This window comes from Folsomia candida, unplaced genomic scaffold (genome assembly GCF_002217175.1).
Source record: "Folsomia candida strain VU population unplaced genomic scaffold, ASM221717v1 Fcan01_Sc048, whole genome shotgun sequence".
Lineage (NCBI taxonomy): Eukaryota > Metazoa > Arthropoda > Collembola > Entomobryomorpha > Isotomidae > Folsomia > Folsomia candida.
Window position 1 is genome coordinate 99,981 of NW_019091240.1, and position 13,829 is coordinate 113,809.

Sequence of the window (13,829 nt, forward strand, 5' to 3'; positions counted from 1 at the left end):
AAATTTACCTTATCGAAGATGAGCGAGAATAGAGTTGTACGCGCATCAAAAGCAATTATGAAATAAATAGGAGCATGACACTCAAGTTATTTAAATACATATCGTCGCTGAATATGCATTCCACCACATCTCCAATGCTAAGGTATTGGAGTTGCATACACTAGAATGTCCAACATCATGTTTACAATCATCCACATTCTATGTAGTAGTTCAATTAATTACGCAATTTTTTGCTAATTCTTCATCATTAGCCGGAAACAACCACCAGATAAGAACAAAGCACGTATGTACATACTCTGTATACCTTCTAAGTCATCAGTATTTTTGTGGCCACGTGTCCAACTCAAAATGTAATGCACAGGATTTGGAGATGTGTCGAATGCATACTCAACGACGATATGCAATTTAACATATTATTTGCATACAGTCACCTTTGTTTTACCAAATGGGAGAACACTTTTATCGCTAAGTTAGGACAGAGTCAATCTAGGAGTCACAAAGTAGGAGGCGTTTCAAACGAAAGTAGGCTGAGCTTTGAATCTCAGTCAGTTTCAAAACTCATTTTAAAACTCAGTCTGAATTCTTTCCTCGACGAAAGCACACCGCGTGGCAGAGTGAAAAGTATCCTTTTACATGAACCTTGGTTTTGTGTGGTTTGTTTTAAGTTTATGTTTTAATTGGTGTGTCAGTGTGAGCAAAAATGTCCTACCTTCGGAACATAAGTGCACCCTCGAAGGGTGGTGGTGACAATAATTCGATAAGCAATCACGTCGAGAGTTTAGAAGATGATATATGCTCATCCGAGGGGGATGATGCGTCATCCCCTAATCATCCCCAAACTGTGCAATTTAGTACCTCTTCTCTGGGTCACATTTACTTGTGCAACTCGTACAACAACAATAACAGTGCTGGTGGTGGTGGTGGAGGTGGGGGCTCTCCCCAACCACACCCTTTACTAATACCTGCTCCTCATTCCTTCCAGAACTTGTCTCGTTCTCTCCACCACAACCAGAGTCAGTATTCTTCTTTCAGTGATGGCAAAGTTGTCGGAGGGTTGATTGTTCCAAATGGGGGAGATTTTTGTGGAGATTGGATACCTCCACATCACACCACGACGACGAGCTATACTTCCCCAATGCGAGAAATGGAAGGTTTGCTTTTAGTTTACAGATTTCAATCAAGTAGATTTTAAGAAACATTATTTCGGAACTCATGGATATAAATTTGATTGATGTTTATTGGTCACAAGCTTTCGGAAAATACTTTTTCCTTCATCAGGTGAATTAGAAACTTTGAGAAAAATTGTGTAGATTTTATATCAGATAGTTGAGTAAGTAAATTGGGAGATTATTGCTATGATATGCAGTTCGAAAATTTGAGTATTTCTAGCGAGGTCAAAGTTTTTAAAATTAGAAAAGTTGATATGAACAAAAATCAAGAAAAGACACCCAGAATTCTGATAAAATGCTTCCTTTTTTTTCATAGCGTGCCTGCTAACTGCAGGGAAAGCAAAAGCCTCGACTCCGACTGGTACCAGTGGAAGCAATCAAAGCGCATGTTCTGCCTCAGCGACAAATCAGGGACCGTGCTTTGGACAAAGTTCTCAAAAGTCCACCCATCGTCTTGGCACGGGGTCTAGTACAACAATGGGATTAACAATGGCTCGCTTTGTGGGTGGACGGCACAAAGGAAAAGGGAGTATGAACAGTGGAGGTGGAAGTAATGGTGGATCCAATTCTCCTAAGCTGCCCATTCACGATAAGCTGATCAATGTGTCGGCCACATTAGAGATGAAAACTTTGTGGGACGAGTTTCATGAATTGGGAACGGAAATGATAGTGACGAAGGCTGGGAGGTAATTTATTTTTTTTAGTGAAATTTTTGTATTTTCTCCTTTCTCCTTTCTTTCTCTTTAAGCAAACATGCTGTTCTGTTACATTACAGGAGAATGTTTCCAACTTACCAAGTTCGGCTCTTTGGAATGGATCCTCTCTCTGACTACATGCTTATCATGGATTTTGTTCCCGTGGATGACAAACGGTACAGATATGCGTTTCATAGGTAAGTAAGATGTTTAAGTGCAATCTTGTCGATGTCTTATTTTTTATTGATTCGGGGAATTGAATATTATTTATAGAAAGTATATAGATTTTTGGCATTTATGTTCATTTCATGAATTATGAATAAGTCTGTGGGAGACTCTTCATTTACTTTAATAGCTGCATATTTTGGGGCGAATAAGTATTTTACAATTTACAAAAATTGACTCCGAGATAAGTGAAGAATGGATGAGACACATATAATATTTAAACAATGAGACTAATGAGAGAAAGAGATGGATAAAAAGTGAAGTAGAACAATTGGACGAGGAAAATATAGAACAATGAGTATTTCGTACAATGTTTTAGCCCAGTAAAAGGAAAATCGACAAGATTAGGGAAAACGGATTTGATGCATTTTAGTGCTCTGGTTCCCGTCACTCGTTTCAATAAATTAGAAGACATATTTTTCCATCTTTCTCATAAATCACCATTTCCTGTCCATTTTTACTGAAAGTTGTTGTTGCTGCTAAAATAACACGAGAGAGGAACATGCATGGTGCAGTAGCAGACGTGTGTAAAGGTTCGAGACTGCTGGTGATGTTTGGTTGTTGAAATATTGATCGTTTTTCTTTCTCTCCTACAAACAGTTCTAGCTGGATTGTGGCAGGAAAGGCTGATCCAAACTCTCCACCCAGGATTCACGTTCATCCAGATTCCCCAACCAAAGGAACCCATTGGATGAAACAAGTCGTGTCCTTCGATAAGCTCAAACTCACCAATAACCAGTTGGATGATAATGGACATGTTAGTTTTCCACACTTTATTACTTTTCTTGGCTCTCTCTTCCGCTGGAAATTAGTGCAGACATGGCTTTTTTTGCTTCGTTTCACTCTGCTTAAAATTTTCATGAGTGGTTCTCGCTGTATGGTCTGTGTTTACTCTGTCGCACGTACTTCTCATACATGACCAGAATAGAAACACACACATCCACACATTTCACGGCTTTTCGATATTAGATTTTTTTCCCAACGCTACGATGAAAAACGGGTTGCTGTTGATCTCAGAAAGGTGACATTTCTTTGACATTCTTCTTCTTCATTGGAAAAGTGCTCTTCTTCCGAGTTGGGAAGGAAGAAATCTCAAACTTGAGACATGTCTCGTTATCTACACACTTGTCCAACCAAAAAACTAATGAGTCGCATTTTGCTCCTTTTAATAAACATGTGCACGTCAGGGTATCGCCGTTTCTGAACTAATTTGGCAAAACTGTGACAAAAATGTGTGATTTTTTTCCTCTTGCAGATCATTTTAAACTCTATGCACCGTTACCAACCTCGATTCCACGTTGTCCTCGTCAACGGAAAGAGTGAGGATGTTTCGCAAACAGAAAACTTTAAAACTTTTGTCTTCACAGAGACAAAGTTTACGGCCGTTACGGCTTATCAAAATCATCGGGTGAGTACACAATTTGTCTTACTTTGAGCCGAACATGATAAGAGCTGGGGTTTTATTAATTAAGCGTGAAATTCTGATTCTTACGCTGAAATCGATTCAAACCGTCGATTATGTACAAGTTTGAGCATTCTTTAAAGTTTACATTTGTTCGTCTTGTATTCCTGCAGATAACACAACTCAAGATTGCGAGCAACCCATTTGCCAAAGGGTTTAGAGACTGTGATCCCGATGACTGGTAAGTTGAGCTCATTTTATCTCGCGGATTATCCAAGTGTGTAGAAATTTAATTCCGTCTGCACATTTGTACTCCCTGCAAAGTAATAGATTTCAGCAAGTCGTAAATGAGACCTTATCCTACTCACTTCCTGAGCAAAGTTAATGCTTACAAAGTGAGTGACCACTCGAGTCAATGTCATGTTTTGGGAACATGTTACAATGTTCATGTTTTATCCCCACCCTCGTTGTTCAATCTTCCACATGATCACCATCTCAGATCATGAGTGAATAATTATGGCAAAGTAAACAGACTCATAAATTACGTTTTATGTATAAACATAAAAATTTCAGTTTGACATGAAACAGTCCATATCCATTTTCCTCTCTCTCTCTCTCTCTCTCTTCCTCACTGACCAGTTTTCCACTCTGTCGACCACTATGTTCCTCCTCTCCAAATTATTATGAAACATTAAGATTAGGATGATACTCGGGTGGGCATGTGTTTCTTAATTCCCTTCATGTTTTCAGCAGCGTTGTCGAAGGACTAGGCCACCAAGCAGTGGGGACATCGAATCAGCCCCACTCGTCATCGTCCACTTCCACGATATCCACGCCCACCCCGATCGTGGCCACGTCGTCAGCACCTTCCACCCTCACGAACGTCGACTCGCCTCTGGGGTTCTGCGGGGGAGGAGACCATTCCCAGGTTCAGCAGCAGCAACACGTCCCTTCCTCGTCGGACAGGACCAGTGCAGCGTCCCACCATCACAACCACCTCACCTCCATCGTCCCCTCGTCAACGTCCTCCTCCTCCTCATCCTCTCTCTGCAATGGGGGGAATTTCCCCCAGCACTTCCACCCACTGTGTGTCTCACCACCCACGCCGGAGGGTGGAGTGATAAAGGACCCGCTTTGTAAAGGTAAGAACTATATACGTTCTTTTTACCATCTCTGCTTTTGGGGATATTGAGACACTGACATTTTGCATTATTTTAGTTAGAACGCATTTAGTAGTTTCGTATGTGCAAATATACTAACCCTGCATTTGTCTTGTCATCTTTTAACACTTTTAATATTACTGAGTTTGGCTACTAGTCTTTTTTGCATGCATTAAAATTAATCAAGTCTCTGCATCCGGCGTATGTAGATGTTTATTAACAGTAATTTATAGCTTTTGGAAACTTACTTACTGCGCATGGAGAAGGAACATGTTTACTTTTGCCTTCATATTGACATTTTTTGCAATAAGGTCGAATTATGGAATCTTCTTACAAAGGCAATATTTATACAAACAAGGGTTGGACGATGAGAAATGTTTCTTTTTCTGTAAAGTAAGATGATATATTACTTTGTGTAATTCGATGTGGCCCAGTGAGTGAAGTGAGGTTCATATTTTTCATGACGTATGTACACATAATCGTCATCTTCATTATTCTCCTCTCTGCACTATTGTTTATCCCAGCAGGATCGATTAATCATGTTTTGTTTAGAGAAGAAGTCATTCTTTCTGAGTTGTGTGTTTTGGTTTAGTTACTTCAGTACTGCTGGGTGTCAGGCTTTGGTGAGGATTTGGGGGTAGAAGTGTAAAGGTCTCGCTCAAAAAGCATTTCTTATCTCTGTTTCTTTTGTAATGGATACTTCACTTTATCAGGTTACATAGGACTCTTCCAACGGTTGGACAGGCAACAGCTGTGCTTCAATTTCACGGTCAACATTCTGCTCACTCTCTGAAATGGCGAGTTTTGTAATTTTTTGCAAATTCCTTAAAGCCCTGTGTCACCTAGTGTCGCAAACGTATCGGATATATTGAGTGATTCTTTGTTTTTGGCTAAAAATTCAGTCGGGGAAATTGAGACGAGTGAACCCCAAAGTGCATATCTTGTACTGCACACGGAGCACATGAATGCGAGTAAAAGGGAGTCATTTACACGATATATATGAACGAAAAGGTTGAAAGAGTGGAATTTATCACATTTGACATAATTTCAATTAATGATTTAACTCATTCGGCTTCTGGGTTAAGAGGTGCTCAAGGGCCAAATTTAACTCTGATTCCTTCATACGTTCATACTTTCCATGCCCGTTGTTTTCACCCTATTTTAGCAACCATTAAATAATTATTTACTTGTGCCAAAATGGCATTTGCTCTGCATAATTTCAATTTCTTAATATTTAAAGTACCAACTTCATCCTCATGATTTGAACTCCTTTGAGAAAATCGCTTCAGAAAATGATTACAAATAAACTCGTTCTTTTAAACTTGACGTCACCCAGAATTTAAGGAATTTGTGCAAAGCAAGCGAGTAGTTGGTTCTTTCGCTAAATTCTAAATTCCACACATTTTTACTATGTAGTTAAAAACGCATTTGAAATCAGACAAGTGAGGTACACATTTTGTGAGTGCACATTTTTGTTCAACCGAACGACCATTCCATTCCTTTCCAGCATATTAACAAGAAGAAGAGCATGGAGGATACTGCTCGTAGTTCAGTGTTACCAATTAATCATAAAATTCCAAAGAGATGACGTCCAATTTGTTATCCAAAACCCGGTAGTCAGCCCTTCATATACTTCTTGGCGCAAGTAGCAATATAAGATTAATCTCAATCCATGGAGCTTGGTCGTGATCATCGTCGTCGTCGAATATGATAGCGTCGGAAGGTTCGGTGGGACACGGGGCTGGCTTACGTATGACATAATTACACTCTCATTGAGTTCCTGTGACAAGTAAAATCCTTCCAACACCCAACAAACAGATTGCTTAAAAGATTTAGGGAGAATTTGTGGAGGTGTTTTTGCAACCCGCCCGCATTGTTCCGGCTCATTGGTCTCTGTCAGTGTGAGTCCTCTTGGAAATAAATCACTTTCCTTGACTCCAAAAAAATGACTGCTCTCACACTTTCTTCCAACTAATAGCGATTTGTGGTTCCTCACCCCACAGTCGTCTTATTATTATTAGTTGGGAGCACATATACGCGTCTCATCCAGTGTGGCATCATTACATGCTCACATTTATACCTCTCTTGTCTCGAAAGCTATCTGTTGGAGCAGGGAGAGAAAAAGAACTTGGCCAGAGAGTGGTACATACATACATACGAAGCGATTCCGTTAAATGGTGCACACAGGAAGAGGGCAACAACTAACTACCATTAAATCTCCGTAGTTTTGGTTTTCTCTTGAATGGTTCCCATTACAGAAAAGCTGCAAGTTGTAACTTTCGAGCTGTTCCTGTCAGAAGAATGAGTCGTTGGGGGGAGTTGAGCTCATACGTATTTAAATGCATATGAGGGAGATACATTATTAAGAAACTTATTGGTTTTCTTGGATGGATGGATTCACGCAGTAAAATAAAATCTCAACCCTGCTCCCTGCCTGCCTGCCTGTTTGTCTCAAAGACAGTCCAGACCCACAAATTTCTTGCCTCATCAAAATCCACCCTTTATTTCACACTCTTCTTGGGAGAGAGAGAGAAGCCAAACCAGGGATGGAACCACTTTATCGCCAAACATTACTCTGCCTTTAGTGCAAGGCTCGATTTTTATTGGACAATATTTCTCTATAATTGCACACGGTTTTGTTACTCTGCCGGATATTTCGGAGAGTTCGAAGCACAGTTTTTGGCCAGATTTCCATACTTGCAAAACTTTGTTGCTCGAAAAAGAGGGAGCAGAAATTTGGGTTGTTATTTCTTTCTCTCTGCGTTAAAAAGTAACGGAGTAGTAAAATTCTGTAGGAGTAACAAATGTATTATGACTCTGTGTAGATTTCAGTAATTTGTGACGGCAGTAAATTTCTCTGTGTGCTTTGTTTTGACACGAAATAAACTCAAAGTTTACTTATATCCTTCACAACACGGACACCCAGAGTCGTCATGACCCAAGCTCTACAAGTTGAACAAAGCCAGCTCAGTTTCGTGTAATGTGTGCATGGATCTCTATGTAGCAGAGAGTGAGAAAAGTATAAATTTAACTTCATTAAACTTAATGTGTATCGCATTCTCAAATCCGAACTTTACTGACAGCCCTGTGTGCTAATTACATTTTGAGAGCAAGACACACGCAGATGGTTTCGGTGCAATTAGACTCAAATATTTGAACTTTGCCTTCCTTATCTCCGACTCCATCGCTAAATTTGGTCTCTTTAAAAAATGCTGATTTCTTATTCTTCTTCTTACCCTGAATCCAATTTGTTCATGGCTGCGAGTCACACCAGCCTATTCATTAATGGCTGAGAGAAAGTTGCTGTGACCGAATGTCATGGTCCTGAAATATTGCCTCCTTTTCTAATTTTGCATGGCTGAATTCCATTTTGACGTGACGGATAAGCAGCGGAAAAGTTGGCGGTGCTACTGATTAATTATTCCTAAATTTCCTCTCCCGTGTGTGCTAATGTAGTTCTTTTTTTTACTAGTAACGTTTTGCAATCAGTGTTCTTTAAAATGCTACTACTCCTGAATTCATGTATGCGTTAATTGCCAATTAAGTAAGTAACAGCTGCATTTTTGTGTTGCATGATTTCGTCTCAATTTGGGTAAACCTGGAACTAAATAGTCTTGTTGGGATCAGTTGTTGAAATGTGATTGTTTTTGATGAAGGTAAATCGAGTCGTGTGGAAGAGAGGGATGAATTGGGGTCGGTGCGTGGAGATGAAGGTTTCATAATTGGTAAAAACTATCGCGAGTTTTCTCAACCTTATGGAGGTGAGGTGTCGCAGTATGGTCCGGTTTCCTATTTCCCTCACAATTATCCTAAATTACGCAATTTTATTGCACAATCTCCTTATGATACGCATTCAATGTATAATACATATTCACTGTATCGACACGCTAAGGTTCCTTCTAATAGCTCAGAGTGAAGTAACGAATAAACAGTACTAAAATTTCAAATCATTCATTTCACAGTGAGAATTATTGCAACAAACCGTTTGATTAGTTTTCTGCATGGATTAAAGGGAATCGCCAAGTTTTATGGGTGCTAGTCAGGTAAATGAGTATGACGATTCCATAGGCTTTGGCTAAGAAATATTTACGAACTTTGGCCGGGTTGCTTCCATTTGCACTACAAACTGCCTACCTTCTGCTATTATGTAACTACTAATTAGATGTCAGTGACGTATGCATTGAAACGCCCAGAACTCCACTCCATACGCATTCATATAAATTGAGCATAGTCAGGAGGACCAGTTCACCGTGTGTCCTTCACGTCAAATGAGAGGTGTCATAATAATTCATAATTTGCGATTTTATTAATTTACCAAATGAATCATATTAACTAATTACAATTACGCACCACAATTTCAGTAAGGCTCATTTAGTAAGTAATGGTTGACACTCCTCGTAGTTTTGATCACTACTCGTTGCAATCTGTTCTCCAGATTTCCTCATGGCACGAATATCACAACCGTCCCCTTTTGACAAGGAGGGATCACTTTCTCCCTTCGCACTCATCTCTTCCAATCCAACACTGGTATCCTTCCTTGGAGAGCACAGGGTCGTGGTGGTCGTGGAGGTTTCCTTCTTCTCGTCCCCTGATTTTGATGACAGGGTTGGTATTTCATGCTGTTGCGACGCATTTTCATCATCCAACGACTCCTGTTGGGATCCAGACCCTAACTTTGAACTGAATTGACGGACCATGCTAAACCTGGACAGAAATGATTGCTTTCGTTGTTGACCTTTATTTGCTCCGCCAACACTTCCCGTAATAATTGCCCCTGCACTTTCTCTCCTCCCGGAATCACTTCCTCCTCCAGATTTTCCTTTTAAGGTGCGCTCGTACAAACTGCTCTGCCTCTTGAGATTACCAGTCCCACCACTGCGCGAAAAGAAACCTGCACCTGACCGACTCTCGGTAGACCCAGTGGTCTGACCCTTCACCAGTGGTTTGTATCCCGACGGTCCACCCCCCGAACTGGCAGAACCTCTACGAAAGTCATCATAACTTCGCCCCACTTTGGACTTGGAAGAACCAACTTCCGCATGAACAGAGCTGCTCTCCACACTCAACGCTTTCACCAACGCCTTCATTCTTTTCGTCTTTGTTTGTAGCATGGACTCGAGCATGTCAAGTTCTGAGGGTGAAAGTGATCCCGTGGTGACGGCGGCAGTCATTTCTTCAATTTCATTCTCCAGCTCTCTCATTTCATCCACAACGGCGGAAGATGCGGCCGTAGTTGCCAACTGGGTCTTTTTTAGTTCCTCCCGTTTCTCCATTTCCTTTGCGAGCAGCTGGATTTCCCAGTCCTTATTGTCAAAGTCGTCGTCTCCGTCCTCTTCGACTTCTTCCTCCTCATCGTCATCATCGTCATCCAATGAAACCTTGGTCTCAGTAAGTTGAATTCCACTGCTGGCTTCGTTATCGTCTTCAGAAGTGGACTCGTACTCGGAGGTGGAAGCTTGACCCGTCATATCCAACCTGACATCATCCTCTCGTGCCCCCGACCCCCCATTTCTATTTGGTGGTGGGAGGGAGTCTCGATCTCGATGAAATTCCAGCTGCCATGGGGCCGGTGGTTCGACTTGACTTGTCCGTAGCGAACTCGCTTTTTCTGCTCCTCCTGATGGTGGCGAAGTGTGACCCCAACTGCCCCCCACAAAGTTGGAGGTGAACCCTTTCTCCTGCTGCTGTTTCCGAGCTTTCGGCTGTTGTTTCTTTCCATGAGAGGCGGAAGTGTGGGCCTCTCTTTCAAAAACATCATCATCATCGAAATACTCTTGAGCACTGATCACTGTGTCGATCGAGTCTCCCCTGCTGAATAGGAGGGACGCATCGCCACGTTGATATTCGATGTCGTCATCATCACTGCTCCCTTCCTCTCGATCAATGTGATTGTGGGGAAGGCATTGGCGTAACAAGGCTGCCACGCTCGTGCTCGAGTGACCATGGTCGCCGTAGCACTCGAGCTCTTGTATCCTCTCGTGGAGCAGAGTGATGAGTTGATCCCGTCGTTTCACCTCTTGTTCCAAAGTGTCGAAGCGGCTTTGGAAATGGGCACGAATCTCGTCGAGCTTGGTCTCGATAATAGTTCTGAGTCCTATCACTACACTCCCGATGCATTCCTCTTGAGCAAAGTTTAGTCCATGGTAGTGGACCGGGGGTGAAGTTGTCGTCGTTTTCTCCAACTCTGTGGTCTTGACTGGATGAGTGGTTTGGACCAAAAGGCTGCTAAGCGTCTTGATGTTCTTTAAGGAAGGAAAATATTTTACACCAATTAAGGTCAGAATTAATCTCAACATTGCATCGATAAGCATAATATTAAGAGATGCAGAACACATGACAGGTGTAACGTGCTAACAAGATAAGCATCAAAACGTGAATGGAATTATTACACGGCAGATGAGTTAACACTGCAGTCTAATAACAATTGTATTAACATTTTAGTAATAATGGGAATTGGGGTTCAAGCGAAATCAGGGTAACCACTTGGGTTTTGTTGACATTGGAGTAGTATAAGCGGCGATAAGGGAATGAGTGGAGAAGGTTGTTTGGTGGAGCGATAGGCAAACAGGGAGGCGTTACACACGAGCGTACTACGAGACAAACAACTTTTGCAGCGTTTCCACATGCAGGGCGACCCGGGCCCGTTTCTTCCGTACTGATCTGGCAACCTCCTCTGGATACCGCAACTGTTAGGCGTTCCTCAATCTGCTCAAGACATGCTGTGGAGTTGCACTAGCAGCGAAACGACCAAGCCATGCCATGAATCAAAGCAAAACAAGACACAAATATAAAAGTTATATAACCGTCCTCATTATCCTTATTATTTTAAGCAAAACATAAAAGGGAACCAATGCATAAACCCAAAATTCATAAGGCAGGTGATGGGTTTGAGCATAATTGGCGAGTGAGACGATGATAATAATAACAAGAGTAAAAGTCAATGAATGTTAAGCGTGACGTTGAATTTCGCTGCTGGTGGGATGTGAATTATTATTTGAGGGAAACGGTGCGTGCTTGTGATCACATTACCTTTGAAAGGATAAACAAAACGATAGGAAATTATTTAAAGAGCCAAGTATTTTCTTAAAGGTGATGTTAAATGTAGGATTTGAAGGGAGTTGAAATAACCTCACCTCTTGGGTAAATGGAGAGTTGGGGTCAACCCTGGCCGTGGCGGTGGTGGTGGTGGTTTGGGTCACAGAGTGAAGGACGACACTGGCCGTCACGGGAGGAGGCAGAGAAGTTTCCGGCTGCTGAGTCTCGAGAGCTGAAATTGAGGGAAGATGTAGAGGGGGAGTAGGCGCGGGGGGCGAAGAAGATGAAGTGGGCAGTTCATCAGGAGAACGTAGAGTAACTCCTTGACGGTGAAATGTTACGTTTTTTGTGTACTTACGATGTCTGGCTGCGTAGCCAAGGATGGTTTGAGACTTGAGTAGCTCTTTCTCCTTCTCATGCTCTTCACCTTCTTCCTGATCTTCAAATTGGGCCAATTTCTTTAGTATACTTTTCAAATTGCGTCGTTCGGGGGTTTCATTGTCCTCCTCGGCTGGTGGGGAGGAGGACGAATCTTCCGTAGAGCCCTCGTTCCCATCCGGTTTCTTGCCTCCTTTGTTGTTATTCCGACTGCCGGGTTTCTTGCGTCGCTTTCGTTTTGCAGAGTGAGTGGAAGTAGTATCGCTAGTGCTTGGGCGTGGTGGTTGTGTTGCGTACTCATCCTTCGAGTGGGGGCTGGTGAGTGGTGGTGAGATCAAGGGGGACTGTTGAACTGATACGTCTTCATTATCTCCGACCTGCTGGCCTTCTCGGTGTGATTGCGTCCTCCTCCCAAGGTGAACCGAGTGGAGGAGGAGTTCTGCATCTGGGCCGACGAGCAGTTCTCCAGGGACGGACGGATTTTCATTCGACCCTTCACTCGTGCTCCGAGTCAGGACGCTGTTGGCTGACTTGGTCATCAACAGTTCTGCAATTTTTTGTCGCTCATTTAAAATTTTTAGTTTTTTGATGAATGGAAGTCTTGAAAATTCTGGAGATAGATCATCCACTGACCCGTAGTTTTTACTCGCGCTGAGTTGCTGTCTTAAACGCAAGCCAGAGGGTCTTTCACCATCCGTCCCTGCTGCGACATAGTGTGAAACTAAAGAACTGTCCTCGGTGAGGTCTTCTTCATTATCTTCCTGACGTCGCTGTGAGGAGGAAGAGGAGGAGGAGGGCATATTTGCTAACGGACCTCGTGGAGGGGATGCCGTCCACACTGGAGGAAAGGAGGATGGATTTGTGGATATTGTAGATTTGGAAGACTCAGCTGTCGTGACTTTGAGCACTGCTGCTGCTGCAGCTTCACCTATGAGGAGGGAGGCAGACTTGGGACTGAAGGTTCCCAAGAGGGGAAGAGAGGAAGAAGCAGGGGACGAGTAGCCAGAACCCGGCCCTTCCGCAGAGGACACGCTGCCACGTTGTTGGTGGTCGCCTTGTCTGAGCTGGGCAGAGAAAGGCAATGGATGTTGGTGAGATTCGAGTGGGATGGCGGAGGAGGCTTTTTGATAAGTTTCCACCGCAGCCCTCGTGGTTTGTAGGTTGGGGGGTGACGAGGTTGGGGATGAGATGGAGAGATTCGAAGGGATGAGCATTTTGAGTAGGGCGTCACGTTCTTCTGCCTGCTTCTTTTCCCGTTCTTCCTTTTGTCGGAGAAGGCGTAGTCGTTGTATGAGGGGGAGGCCGGCACCAATCAGTTCTTGCGTTTCGACTGCTGCTGGGGCTGGTGGGGGGTGAGATATTGAGGGGGCACGAGGAAGTTGGACTCGTTTTGTGGCTGCGCTGAGAACGGATTTGAGACTGAGGGGTATACTTGTGGTGGGGGTGGAGGGGGAGGACGGTTCCTTTTCGTCGCTAAGGACCACGTTGTGCATTCGTTTCAGGACGCCACGAGGTGGAGGGAAGGATTTTGTGCCGTCGCCACGCACACTGGCAGAACTCTCCTTACGGCTGCGGCCAGATGACGAGGGTTGTTCTCCGTCAACCGTGCAAGATTCGGGGTCACTGGATTCCTCTTTGCTGGAAGAGACAATTCAATCAAATTTGCTTTCATATCGTTTAAGCGTTTGCAGATTTAAAAGACTTGGAATTTTGGAATAGTGCAAACTAAAGACTTGAGGTATTGGGTAACTTCACATTACAGTTT

At 42.9% G+C, this 13,829-nt stretch overlaps 2 protein-coding genes across 8 annotated transcripts in view; one reads left to right on the plus strand and one right to left on the minus strand.

Annotated features, from left to right (window-relative positions):
- The first annotated feature begins 588 nt into the window (after positions 1–588).
- On the plus strand, positions 589–8,605 carry LOC110861988 (T-box transcription factor TBX5). 2 transcript variants are annotated; one of them, XM_035845221.1, is made up of 8 exons: positions 589–1,151; positions 1,486–1,855; positions 1,945–2,061; positions 2,690–2,846; positions 3,345–3,497; positions 3,665–3,732; positions 4,242–4,633; positions 8,308–8,605. In XM_035845221.1, exons 1-8 carry the CDS (start codon positions 701–703, stop codon positions 8,565–8,567), a joined length of 1,968 nt encoding a protein of 655 aa, XP_035701114.1. In that variant the 5' UTR covers positions 589–700; the 3' UTR covers positions 8,568–8,605. The 2 variants fall into 2 exon arrangements, with proteins under 2 accessions (XP_035701114.1, XP_035701115.1); XM_035845222.1 differs by having other exon boundaries at positions 4,245–4,633.
- Positions 8,606–8,935: 330 nt separating this feature from the next.
- LOC110861989 overlaps positions 8,936–13,829 on the minus strand; it is a 51,843-nt gene continuing 46,949 nt past the window's right edge. For 5 of the 6 annotated variants that reach the window (XM_035845163.1, XM_035845164.1, XM_035845162.1 and 2 more), the window contains 2 exons: positions 11,785–13,702; positions 8,936–10,893 (listed from right to left, as the gene is read on the minus strand). In XM_035845163.1, coding sequence (XP_035701056.1) covers positions 9,019–10,893; positions 11,785–13,702 — 3,793 coding nt within the window. In that variant the 3' untranslated portion in view covers positions 8,936–9,018. The remainder of the gene's footprint in view (positions 10,894–11,784; positions 13,703–13,829) is intronic. The other variant, XM_035845166.1, reaches the window with a different exon arrangement.